Source organism: Galeopterus variegatus, unplaced genomic scaffold (genome assembly GCF_000696425.1).
Source record: "Galeopterus variegatus unplaced genomic scaffold, G_variegatus-3.0.2 Scaffold3466, whole genome shotgun sequence".
Taxonomy (NCBI): domain Eukaryota; kingdom Metazoa; phylum Chordata; class Mammalia; order Dermoptera; family Cynocephalidae; genus Galeopterus; species Galeopterus variegatus.
In genome coordinates, this window is record NW_007729577.1 from 214,151 (window position 1) to 228,118 (window position 13,968).

At 37.9% G+C, this 13,968-nt stretch overlaps 1 protein-coding gene across 1 annotated transcript in view; it reads right to left on the reverse strand.

Moving 5' to 3' along the window:
- RMDN2 (regulator of microtubule dynamics 2) overlaps nucleotides 1-5,660 on the reverse strand; it is an 86,810-nt gene extending 81,150 nt beyond the window's left edge. The window contains exons 1-2 of the mRNA XM_008585127.1: nucleotides 5,455-5,660; nucleotides 579-1,046 (exon numbers count right to left, since the gene is read on the reverse strand). Of these exons, the coding sequence (XP_008583349.1) occupies nucleotides 579-1,030 (452 nt within the window). The 5' untranslated portion in view covers nucleotides 1,031-1,046; nucleotides 5,455-5,660. The remainder of the gene's footprint in view (nucleotides 1-578; nucleotides 1,047-5,454) is intronic.
- Nucleotides 5,661-13,968: the final 8,308 nt, after the last annotated feature.

A 13,968-nucleotide genomic window follows, 5' to 3' on the forward strand; every position in this document is an offset into this window, starting at 1 on the left:
AATCACTTATACATTCTTGAAATTTTTTAGACCTGAGCTAAAATTCAGTAGCCACTAGCTGGATGTGGCTATTTAAATTTAAATTAATTACAATTAAATAAAACTACAACTGTAATTAAATAAAATTAAAATTCAGTTCCTCAGTTGCACCAGCCATATTTCAAGTGCTTAACAGTCACACATGGCTAGTAAATACCATACTGGGCAGCACGGATAGGGACCATTTTCATCATCATGGAAAGTTCTATTGAACAGCACCGGTCTATAGAGTTCTTAAATAAGGAGTCACACAGTGGCCCCATAAAAAAATAGGTTACACATTTTGGCAAACAATTACTGTCTTCCTTAATAGTCAAATGATGCCATCTACTACTAGTAAGTTACAGTATTTATATTCTTTTTGTAATGCAGCCTAAACTATCTTAAATACTGAATATGGTTTTAATTAGAATCTAAGCAATCACTCCTTTTTATATCTTGTTAGCAGCAGAATATATGACTGAAATACATAATAAAAGTACCTAAAGAATAGCAATAATGTAATAAATAATCATGGGAAACATCTTAAGGACACTTACCCTCCTTCACTTTCTGCTTCCTCTGAACTATTACTTGTTGCTGAACTTTGAACTGTGGCGAGCCTTCTTTTTCTAGCTCTGTGCTGAGGACTTATCTTATGAACAGTTGCCTTCCCTCCAAGTTCACCTTGTATATATTCCTCCAGCTCTGGAATAGCTTCTTTAAGAAATCTGATTTCCTTTTTGAGTTCTTCCATATTTGTCAGTAATTCATTTAATTTCTCCAGTATCTGAAGTTGCCTTCCTTGAAGGATCTCGGCTGTATCTTGGTCATTATGTATTCCATCTTGCAACGTCATTGCATCAAATGTGTTACCAAGAGAAAGAAATTTAGGTAAATTCACTGCTATTCTTGGTTTACGGACCTTATGGTACCACAAAAGCAGCAAGCTGATTCCAGCAGTTCCCACCATGATGCCAAGTATGAGTTCTTTGTTTCTAGGATGAGGCATTTCTTGGGATTTGTTTCTAAAATTAAAAGCATAAATATGAAGAGATGTTGCTTTTGTTTCTGTCCAAGACAAAAATATTAGTGCTTTTTCAATCAACAAAAGCCAAGCCTACATCATCAAAAAAAACACTTGATTAATCATAAACTAAAATATAGTATGAGTACCTCTATAATGTATGTGGCCCAATGGAAATATTTATTTTAAGGATATTACTGGAGTCTAGTGTAAACTATTAGCCTTAATTCAGAATTTGTATTTTGCATGACCAATCTGAAATTTACCATGTACTGTATATTTTTAAAGAGTGTGATAAACAGAAGTAAAACCATCATTATAAATTTCTGAGAAAACTATTTAAGAATTCAAGTTATTCTTAACTTTCTCTGATCTTTTATTTACATAAAATTAATGTGCTGATTTCTGGGTCATATCTAATCTTTACAGGCCAAGAAGCTCTTCCTTAGTACCTACTACACATCAGTATTTAAATTAAGAATGATTAAGATTTTTAAATGCCCAGGGCTTTGGGATAAAAAATATATTAGAGAGCTTTGATAAGTTTGTAACCCACCCTATCTCTGTTTTATTCAACATGGAAAGCAAAAATGATACCATATATACAGGCTTCATCCCCTTTCTTCTGACCCATAATTCCTTGATCTTTATATTTCTACTTATAACTGAGGTCTTAATATTTTTGTTTTCTTTCAAATTTTCAGGTTTTTTAATAATAAAAAAAGTCATTTCTTTGACTCCTTACTCTCCCTGACCTTTCATCTTTTTACATTCAAAGCCCAAGCTATGGCCTACCTCATTCTACATAAATTCAACTACTTTGACTAAATGTACCATAACCTTTCTTCAGTAAGTCTCATCTTCACTGGTTTTGTTGCCTATCCCAGTTCTTAAAGTCAGAAGACGATTAAAGGAAAACATTAATACAAAGTTCTCTTCCCTTCTGAGACTTCAAAATGACAGTAAGTGTTTTAAAAAAGTACTATGATAAACTTCTGTAATTAGAATAAAATATATTTAGACATTTAAAAAACATACTTTAGGGCCGAGCCTGTGGTGCACTCAGGAGAGTGCGGCACTGGGAGCACAGCAGCGCTCCCGCCGCGGGTTCGGATCCTATATAGGGATGACCGGAGTGCTCACAGCGCTCACTGGCTGAGCGTGGTGTGGCCGGTCTCAAAAAGGACAAAAAACAAACAAACAAAAAAACCATACTTTAAAGTTCCAAAATTATTTTCCCTTCAGTTTCCCCTATTTTGTAAACAGGTAAATATTTGTATTAAATTTTGTTAGCGACTTGTGAAAAATGTTACTATAGTGGTAAATTGTTCATTATAGGAAATTAAACTTATAATTTTTTAGATTTGTTTTTCTTGATATTTTCTCAAGGAACAGATTATTAGAGCATTGCCACCTATGATCCCTGAGGAATGAGAAAGAAATGGCGTAAAGACATCCTATGATGTCCCTAGGTTTCCAACTGGAGGCATTTCTGGACTACAGCACAGGGAGGGGAAAACCAAACAGCCTGGTAGTCTCATTGAGTGGAATGGACAGAGATCAGAGATCAGAGAAACTGAAGAGATCAGACTTCAGAGAAACTGAAGCATTTATGAATTAGAATGTATATGATAGCGTACTGAAGATCAGGGAGGTAGGCAGAAAAAGAACTTCACAAATATGTATTAAATACTAGTCTGCACATACATGGGGTAAAACCCCATCAGTACTAGCAAAGAACAACTTCCAGGGAAAGAACAATTCCAGAAGACTATAAACTGAACTATTCCTATAGATTACACCGAATTTGGGAAGCATTCAAGTTCCCACCAGCCAGAGTAGAGAATGCTTATGGAATACAAGAGGCTTTCAGGAGAGATCCCAGAAGGGTAATGCCTTGGTAGTGGGGCTAAGGTAACACTAGAGTTAAGGCCATTTGGGTCTGAAAGAATAAGCAGCAAGAATCTATTTCCAAGAAGCCTGCTTAAAAGAAAATTGTCTGTCTTTAGCGTCTTCCCTATTGTAATAGACTATATGCAAGGATCACAGGAATTATTCTGTTTGGATGTCCTACTTCATTACAGGCCTGAGTGTTAATGAGAAGGAGTGATTTTAAAATCATCTAGAAATTACCTTAGGTGTTAGTTAATATTACATAAAGAAATTTAAGAATCCCTTCTCCTAAGCCAAGGATTCCAGAGAAAGCCTTGGTACTTACATCTGGCCTGACTGACCTCAGAGTATTTTGACTGAGATTAATTTTCTTAAAGCAAAAAGTATTTCTACCTAATTAGTATAACTGGAAACTATAAATCTAACCATCTTCCCACTCTCATCTCATCCAGGAGACATGCCAACAGCAGATTCTGATCAATTTATAACTTCAGCTGAAGTTGTAGGTAGTTATTATTAGTTGTTTATTTCCACAAAAAAAAAATATATCACGAAACTAAATTATTTTGAAAGATCATTGGAAAAAAGCAATAGATATAAGAAATTTTGTCACTACATGCCCATGACTTAATTTACATCACAGCTGATAACCATGCATCAAGCTTGATCACCTTGGTTTTTTGGCCGAAAAGAAGGTTAATGATATCCATACGCTGATCTAGATGTCTATTAAAAGGAATCTTCCTATTCTGATTGCTTTCTTTGGCCCATTCCTGATGGGCCGTCCTTGAACTTTAAGAAACATAGCCCAGTTTAAAATCTTTTTCATTTAATAAGTAAATAAATACAAGTGAAAATCTACCTAGGAAGGAGACCTTAATCCTGAGACAAAACCAAGTTTAAACTGGAGTCATATTTTGCTTGACCATTCTTTAGGACTTACACAAATTCCAAATTATCTCTTTGAGGTAGGTGGAAATAATAATTATCCTCATTTTTTTGCAGATAAGCAAACCAAGACACACAGCTATCAAGACATTATCTAGAGGTCATCCAATTAGGAAGTGAAAACTGTCATCTTTGACACCCTTCCTAAGTCCTGGATGCACCTGTTGCCTGTGGAAGATTCAAAAAGCATCAACCAGGACATTAAGGAGAATGCTGACTGAACAGAGACGTTCAGAGCTGAAATATGATTTCAGAATTATGAAAACTGGGAAAAAAACCTAGACTCAATAGAACTCGTATTTGTCTTAAGTAACCACAATTAGAGGCTAAATAGCTCAATCTATGTTTGAATTTTCTATCAGTATAAAACAAATGTGCTTCTATGCCAATAATTTCAAAAACAACACTGATTAAAAATAGTGATGTACAAAAGTAATAAATCAGAATATTTGCCTAAAGAATAATTTCGACGGTGGTATGAAATCATTTAAATAGCTTTTATGCTTTTAATTATCATACTAGCAGACACACTTGTATGATAATATAAAAACAAAGCAAATTAAAAATTTTATTGACCAGATTTTAGAACTCTAATATTTTAATAATCACATGCAAAATATTATTCCTGTTACAAGTTCCAATTTGTAAGGCACCAGTAATAACAATGGAAAATGACTGACATTAATATAAATTATTGGTACCTAAAATAATGTCACACATAATCAAAGGTTATTTGCAGAGATGAGTATCAAGAATTCTGATATAATTCATGAAAATGTTAACTCTAATGTTATTCTTCAGAAAATATTTTTATGTTCGTTTTAATTAATTTTTAGATGAAAATTATGCTTTACCAAATTAATATATATATTCACATAATCCATCACCAGATCCTTAGGGAAAAAAATACAAAATGCATGACTCTGATAAACTCGAATGTATAAAAAATTTTGCAAGAAGCGGAGAAAACCATTATAGGTTATAGACAAGCCTGGGGTTTAAGTTTCCCAACGGAACTGCCCTGAAACCTTGAATAGTAAGTGATCGGATTCCCTACAGCGACGGGGAAAACCTGATACTTTAGGAAAGAATTCTAGAACTCTTATTTCATCCAGGGTTCCCTGATGTTTGGCTTATTTTGGTGTAAAATGGTACAGAATCCGAGTTTCAGGGAGAAAAAAACAAACAAAACACAAGGCTTGCTCGAGACCGAAAGTAAGATCCAGAAAGCGCAAGTGAAAGCCCAGCAGTGTCTCTGCTGAAACTCTTCGGAGTTTGCAGGGACCGGCCCGCCGCGGCAACACACTGCGCGCTCCCCACGCGCCCCACACGGGGCGAGCGGAGCGGAAACACCGGCAGCTCCGTGGTTGGAAGTTCAGAGGCGCGAGCTCAGCGTGGACTGCACCCCAGGAAGCCGCTGGCGGCCAGCTTCTCAGCCGGAAGAAAGTACACAGCAGCGCGGGTGGGAATGCGGCACCCGGAAGTGCTGCCACCGCCGCCGGAAGTGCTGCGCGGCCTCCTCACGACCCCGGCCGCCCCAGCCGCCCCCTCCCAGCTTCCGCGCGCACTTGTGTTCGCTGCGCAGGCCTCTCCGGCGTCGCAGGCTGGCGACCGGGACCTGCGGGCGACGGGCAACGGCAGAACAGTAGCCCCGGAGCCCGCGGGCTCTAGATCCGGCGTCGCGGCCGCCGCGTCCTGACCCAGATAGTGGAGGTGCCGGGGGAGGAGCTCGCGGCCGCTCGCAGCGCGGCTCCCTCCGCCTCCCGCGGGTGGTTCAACTCACCCGGGACGGTCGCCCAGCGCACCTTTTACAGGAGAAGGAAGCTGCACTCAACCGGACGCCTGCCCCGCACCGGACACTGTGGCTGGCCTGCCGCCTCTCCCCACGGCCACCCCAGCACCCCCCGACCGCCGCGCCTGGGCTCAGGGCCACCGCGCCCGCCCCAGCGCGTTCCCTCCTCCCATCACTGCCGCGCCCCAAGCCCACCCCCTCGCCTGGGCATAACTCTTCCTTCGTGCCCCTGTCTAGGCACGACCTTGAAACTTGCTCCGCATGACGAAGTCAAACGCAGACGCCTTGCACTGGTTATGAATCATGTCCACGGCCCCCTTTCCTAACTTCTCTTTAACTCACGTTCTCTTTTAGTGAGCAGGATTCCCAACCTCTTCGTCCCCCACCATTCTGAATTGCCTTGAGATGAAAACCACTAATATCTCAGATGCTTCATATTCAAGGTTTTACTCAGCTTCACTTTCTGTGGCTTGTGTCATGAAAATGAACTGTCGAAAACCGCTCACACACCTCGTACTGCCCTTATGTTGAGCACTACTGCTTTAAACTTAAGCTGGTATAGAACTTAGCCTTAATTACTAAATTCCCCACGAATGTGCCGAATGAAATTAAAAATAGGTACACTCGTATTTATTTTATTTTTTTTAAAGACCAAAAAGCTGCCCTATAAAGAATCAGAGGGCTTATTTTACAACCCGTACATTATTTTCTGATGGAGATTCGTGGATTCTATAGGATCTTTTTAAGATTTTTTTTTTTTTTTTTACCTTTAAGCAAGCTGCATTGAATAAGTAAGCCTAGCCACAGTCATTTTATTAGGACTAAGTTATAGTTTGGGAAAAAGCAGACTAATACTTAACCTCTCAGATTTGCAACTAGTAAAACATTCCATTCAACAGAACCACTTTCACTGTTATGGTTTGCAAAGAATATAAAGAAAATAAACCTGTCATACAGAGTGATAATAGGTTTCTCTTTTAACAAATTTGGATACAAAAGAAACTTCACTGCCTCTTTAATAATACTTAAAAGAAGCCTTTTAATTCTTAAAATGTAAGCTTATCCAGGAGTGCACTGATGTGTTCACTGCTGCATTCCCAGCACACAGCACAGAGGAGGCTTTGAATAAAGATGTGGAGTGTGGGCTGAGAACAAGGTCTTACCAACTTCCTGCTCCAAGAGGAAGACAGCAGCTGGTACTGACTTAGTCTTCAGGTTCAGGAGGTAGAGTTAAATAGCCGGGCTCTTCCTGTTTTTCTCTGTAACACCTGCTCCTGCCTGCCCTCATTACCTTTGATTCTATTCCCTGACTGATAAAAATTATCTCAGAGGTAGAAACTCAGAGACAGTGACAGCTATTGATTTTGGCAAAGTGAAAACTAAATAGCAAAGAGAGAGAGAGAGAGACACTCTCTTTGCCAGGCACTGTTGTAGTGGTGATGTAAAAAAGAAGAAATGAATTCCTTCCTCCTCCCCCCCGCCAAATACACAGTAGGAATGGTCAGTCTAAAAGGAACATCGGAAGGAAAAACAACACTAGGAATCTCAAGCTTGCTGTGATTCATCACAATCAGTATGGTATTACAATCATTGGCATGAATGGTATACAGGTCAATCACAATTTGTCCCCCCCCCCCATTTTCCATCTTTTCACCACCACTTCCACCAGGCATCATCCTATACTTTAGCTGTAACCAAACTACGTGATCATCTTTCCACAACCTGTGTCCTTTTCCTGCTGTTCCTTGTGCCTGGAATGCTCAGCTGTTTGCCACCTATAATTCATCCACTTTCATCTGCTTCCCTTAAGAAGCCACTCTAGGCATCTTCCTCCCTCCTGTAAGAAGTATTCATCCATGCCCCATCAAAACTTTTGTCTGAAGATCAGTAGTTTAAATGAATACAAAACTCCTGTCATGTACACAGCATTATTACTGCTTGCCAGTGGTTGTTGTGTCCATGACACTGTGAACATATTCAAGGCAAGGACAGTAGCGTTTATCTTTGTATACTAGGCCTTGGCATAGTGGACATCCTCTATATTAGATAAATGTTTGAAAAAAATTCTTTGAAAGGAATGTGTACACTTGAGGGAAAAGCATTAGAAAGCTTATAGTCCTTCATATAGCAATGTGAGAAGTGTGTGTCAAGGGTTTGGTTTTTGTTTTGTTTGATTTCTTGGGTTTTATCTGAGTGGTTTTATCTCTGGGAAGATATTGAATAACAAAGTTAGTTTACATTCCAAAGATGCTTTATTTTTGCCGTTCAAAGTTTTCTAATATTTTCTAATTTACAACCTGAATTTCTTCATTTGTAAAATGAGATCTGAGCTGTAAATACAACTAGCACCGCTATGTAATCCCCAACTCTTATCTTAAAACAGCAAAATCAGCCGTCTTTACTTACAGGCTGGGGTTAGGAAATATTTTACTGTTAAATAGGTGAAGAAATTATTTTGAATTAAGAACACCCTAACCATTGAGAGAGAGAGAGAGAGAGAGAGAGATTGAAATCCACAGGCTGGTTGAACAGGCAAAGAGCAGGGGTGGATGAAGAAGCCAACCAGGTGTAACTGAAGCTCCAAGTTCCCCAAATCAGATCTGTAAACTGGAGGAGGGAAAACCAGCAGCAACAACAAAAGTCACAGCAAAAACGTTTATTGAGCCTTATACCCAGTTTTCTGGCTTCATTTTGTTATATGAATTATCTTACTCCATCTTCCTAACGATCCAGTGACGTGAATAACATTACAAATGAAGAAACCGAGTCTTTGAGAGGTGAAGAAACTTACCCCAGGCTACACAGTTAGTTTTAGAGGCAATAATCAAACCTAGCTTTGTCTGAGAGCCTTTCATCTTAATCACTCCCTGTGAGCCAAGCCTGGTGCCAACAGAACACTTGAAGGGACTCTTAACAGTTCCTTTTATAAGTATGTCGTAGCACTTCTCTTATAGTACTGTCCTTATCCCCCACTTTGGTTATTTAGGGTTCAGCCTTCACTGCTTCTGTTTGAAGAAGGACTGAATCTTCAGATCTGAATACTTTCCCCATGAAGGTTTCTCTGCAGGGGATTACCACTATCTCTAAGCCACAGGGTATAAAATTACTGTATCTATCGTGTTTAGTTTAGGCTAGGAATAGAATCTGAGGAAAAGAGAAAGATAATATTGTGTTTAAAGAGTTTTTTGTTTGTTTTGTTTTTTTAAATTAGGGGATCTCTAGAACACAAGAAAATTACAAAAAAAAAAAAGAAAGAAATCTCAAAAGATAACAGTGACTAAAACTGGACCTTCCAAGGAAAAAATGCTTCTTTGAAAAAGGCATGAGGATTGATTTATTAAATATTTTATGAGACTAAGTGATTAGTGAAATAAATTATTAATCCCTTAAATACAATAAAATGGTTGGCTTGATATACCTGTATATATACAAATCAAAAATGGTATTTTAAAAAGATATATGAATGAAAAATTAGCAATATTATGTAATATTACTTAGTAAAATGGTTGGCTTGATATACCTGTATATATACAAATCAAAAATGGTATTTTAAAAAGATACATGAATGAAAAATTAGCAATATTATGTAATATTACTTAACAATTCAATCTTGAATCAAATTATTAAAAATATAACTACCTCATTAAGATATAGAATTTTTATTAGAAACTTTCTGTTTGTTAGAAAAATTAAGGTTTTGCTCAATGAAGAAACAGTCATTTTCAGAAAGGCATATACTTTGCCTGATTGATACTAACCTTGCTTAATGGTTATCAGCAGCTTTTGTGACATTTCAAGATAAGAATTAAGTTTCTCCAGAAATTGCAGAAGATTTTGTAAGTCACCCTCTTATACTGGTTTTTAAGAGCCTGTTCAAAGCACAGCCTTGGATACACTAAAATGGAAGTCAACAGATTCAGAGTAAAGAGTAATTTTACCCCTCCCTTCTGCATTCTTTCTTCATCTTGAGGGAAAATGTTCAGGAACATCCTTGACAGCATACATGTCAGCTTCACCAAGGTCAGTTTCATGTTTCAAGGAAGATTAGAAGTCAGTTTGAATGTTCATCAGACAAAATGTTGTTATAATATGTGTGTGCAAAAATTAGTTAAAATAACTGGATAGTTTTAATTACATATAATAAGTAGAACAAAATATGTCATTTTGTACTTGGTGGTATGTCAATTTTGTGCAGAATTCTCTGCTGGGAAAAAATGGGGTTAGCAATTTTCCAGACCCACTGTCCTCAGACTATACAAGGAAAAGTGATTTTCCCTTAGAAGCAGACAGAGAGAGAGCCTCTTGGTATACAAATCTATAGAGAGAATCCACTCTTATCTGTTCCAATAGAGATAGAATCATTAACCAGCCATTATTAAAACTCTTTGCATTTTATAGAAATTGCATTCCTATCATCATAATTAAGACACATATTTGGACTCTCTTTCAAAGAAGTGAATCTAGAAAAAGATGAAAACTGCAATCCACCATTGTTAATGATTTTAGAAGAAAGCCTGTCTCATAAAGCAAGTAACCAACTCATATATATATCCAAAATAATTGTAGTTTGATTAGAACAGGAGACATATCTTTTCACAAAATATGCTATAAGTGGTGATTAGTTTCCTAAATAAACTCAGAAAATCCTTTTTAAGTATGGTTTTCAGCTGGATTCTAATGCCAAACCTGCTGATGTCAGGAAATCATTTATCTGTTGCTGTGGCTTTGGCTGCTTCCTCTTACAAAAAAAGAAAAAGAAAAGTGGACTTGTCCCTACCAGCTGCAAGAGCTGACAACTGACCAATGCCCAACAAAAAGAGAAACCTCACCCTCCAGCTATGGCATCTACTTAGTAGCTGGTGCAAAAAGAATTCTTCCTACCACCAGCCACAGTTTTGGTTTCCAACAAGAGAAGAACTACCCATCGAGCCACAGTGCTCTTTGGCTTTCTCTTATGAGGCAAAACAACCCTTCAACACTCCTTCAAAAAAAAAAAAAAGGCAATTCTGACAGTAATGACTTTACATTTACTTTCTCTCTTGGTATCAGAAAGCTCCCATTTCTCAAACAGAAGAGGAGCCTTTCTTCTGAACATAATGTCCAGCCAGTTACTCATAATACAAAAAAACATAACTCAAAGGGTATATTTAATAAATAAAAGACTATTAATGAACTAGTTTGAATAATTTGGATATTTACATATGGAAATGTGATAAGACTTTACAGAATGACAATGCAATATCTTAAAAGATTTTCAAAAATATTTAATTGTGAGAATTCAACTTCAGACATCAAGCCACTTTCATTATTTTCCTTTGCTGGATGTTTGTGATTATGAGATGTGACCATAAATAGGCAGGATTACATTCTACCCTTTTTGAGATGCAGAAACTAAAGATCTTTTATCAAAATAATACGTTGCTACTGTGGCTTAGGTTATAGCTTCAAAGGCATCAAACATTTAATGAAAAATGAAAATTTCAGTTAATTCAAATACCTTAAAATTACTGATCATCTTCACCAGAACAATCTTCCATTGACCTTGACTCCCCTCTCATGTTTCTAACTTATCTAGCACCCTTCACTATCAAAAACTTGCAAAGTTTCCTCTCACAGCCTTTACTCCCTAACTTACCACCCTCTTGTCAGCCACTGCAGAAACCACTAAAACTGCTCTCATTGAGGAGGGCAAAGGTCTCCTAATTTCCAAATCAGTGGCTTTTGATCTTTTTGAAACAGGGTTTCTAAGTCTCAGCAGTATTGACTTTTTGGACTAGAGAATTATTTGTAGAATTCCACATTGTAGAATGTTTAGCAACATCCCTGGATTCTTCTCACTAGTTGCTGGTAGATTCTATAAGTTACTATGTAGTGTCATAGAATCTGAGCCCTTAATTAACAGTAAATAGCACAAACACAGGCACCTTCTAGAAAATTAAATAATGCTCGAGTAGGCTTGTTAAGCAGTGCCCCAGTATTGAAAGAATATGCTATGAGTTTTTAATTTCTAAGTTTTGGATAATTTTTCTTAAAAGCATGGGCCATGTCATTCATTTTTCTACTCTTAGTACTTGACAATCAATAATATAAATCTTGAATGAATAAATAGCTAGCTGGATAAATAAAAATATCTAGGTATTTGAATTCTTTGCTTTTCAACCAGAAGTTTTGGCAAGTTTCACATATGTTACCAGCTCTTTGGTTGCTATATGGTTTTTAATTGGCTAATACCAGGTAAAATAGTTTACAGAGGGGAAAAAAAAAACATGGCATGTAACATGTAATCTTAGGGAAGCTGAAAAAGGAGAAATGAAGTTTCTAAAAATAAATGGAAACTTTTAACTTTACCTCAGTGACTTAAATTTTGCCTAAATCCAGCCCTGTTTATAAAACCAATTTTTTTTCTTCAGAATTTACTATCTAATTGCTGTGGATTGAATGTCTTCCCCAAACTCATTGAAGCTTGATCCCCATTGTAACTGTGTTAAGAGGGTGGGAAATCAGACTGTGGCAGTGTAGAAAGGTGGGGTCTTTAAAAGGCAATTGGATTGTGATGACTATGCCTTGTGAATGGGTTAAACCATTCATGGAATAAAGGGTTAATGGTTTAGTGGGTTGTCATGTGAGTGGCACTCATGGCTTTATAAGGAGAGCAAGTGGGCATGTTAAAGACCTCTTGACATTCTCACCATGTAATACCCTGCATTGCCACAGGACCTTGTAGAGAGTTTCCACCCTGAAGAAGGCCCTCACCAGATGCACTCCCTGGACTGTGGACTTCCCAGCCTTCAAAAGTGTAAAATATAAATTTTGCTTCTTTATAAATTACACAATTTCGGGTATTCTATGATAAACAACAGAAAATGGACTAATATACTAGTGTTTGGAATTCTTTCTAAAATATGAATATTTTAAAATGTTTTAGTGTCACCACTTCTGCTTTGCAAGACTGACTAAATCTTTTAGGTAGTGTTTGTAATCAAGATGGAAAACTGAATGATAGGGGTATTTATGTGTATGTAAACCAACCGGATTGCTTACTGAAATCGTAGACCACCAAACCTGCAGATTTTTAGTTCTGAGATGGGCTCCAGGAGTTTTCAGTTCAAAAGGTTCTGAATTAATGTTGTATTGACCACCCTTTGAGAAACATTGCATGTAGCAGTATAGATGATGAACTACTGATTAATTTCTAAAGTGAAAATGAGATCAGACAGCTTCATTCTAGAGGTACCACTGTTGAATCTGTTCTTTTTTCATTCATTCATTATAGGTCTCTCATGCAAAAAGGGGTCCAAAGGCCATGTTGAAAGGAACCAAATGAAATTCTGGTTTTGGAATTTCATTAGGGGTTCTTATAAATTTTCCTGCCAAAGAGAGGAAGAGCAATGAGAAAAGAGATCCATTTCAGCATGAGAGAAAACTGTCCCTGCTTTTCTCAAACCTCTTCCAGTAGGTGCACTCTTGGCTCTGGGCTGTGTTTGGATCTCCAAGAGCCCATGTGTTCCAGCAAGACTTGATGGCCTGAAATGAGGCCAACATCCTGTGAGCAACACCTGATCTTTAGTGCTTGGCCACTGGGTTTATTGTTATCGTCCAGATTAATCATTTGTGCCACAATTGCTTGGTGCTTGCCAAATTTCTTTTCTTCCAGAAGTTAATTCTCAGGATGTGTATGAGAATACATTCTGTCTCCTTTGCCAGACATAACACTTAGCAGTCATAGTCCACTCAGAGCATTCAAGTGCTTTCATGTGTTGGTGTGATTGTCAGCTCAACCTCTGAGGTAGGCAGAGCATGTATTTTTATTCCCATTTTGCCAATGAAGAGAGTCTCAGTGGTTAAGTGTGACCTGTCCAGCTCAAACAATAAATAGAAGCTCAGGGCTCTTTACTTGTAATTGAGGGCTCTTTACAGTCTCTCCTGCTCAAGCCTAGTTGCTAGTGTACATTTCTGGAGCTCAAGATAGCAAACAGGCTCAGCCGGTGAGAGCACAGAGAGGTAAGACAGTGCTAATTAATTTATTTTTATTTTTATTTTGTCAATATACAATGTAGTTATTTATTGTGTCCCATCACCGAAACCTCCCTCCCTCCTCCCTCTCCCCCCTCCCACCCAGGTGTGTCCCCTCCATTTTCTTGTTGTAAGAACTTCAAAAAAAAAGTTGTGGTTGTTATATCTTCCTCTCCCCCCCTCCCCGGTTTGTTGTTGTTGTTGTTGTTGTTGTTTGTTTGTTTTTGTGTGTGTGTGAGAGTGTGTGTGTGTGTGTGTGTGTGTGTGTGTGTGTGTG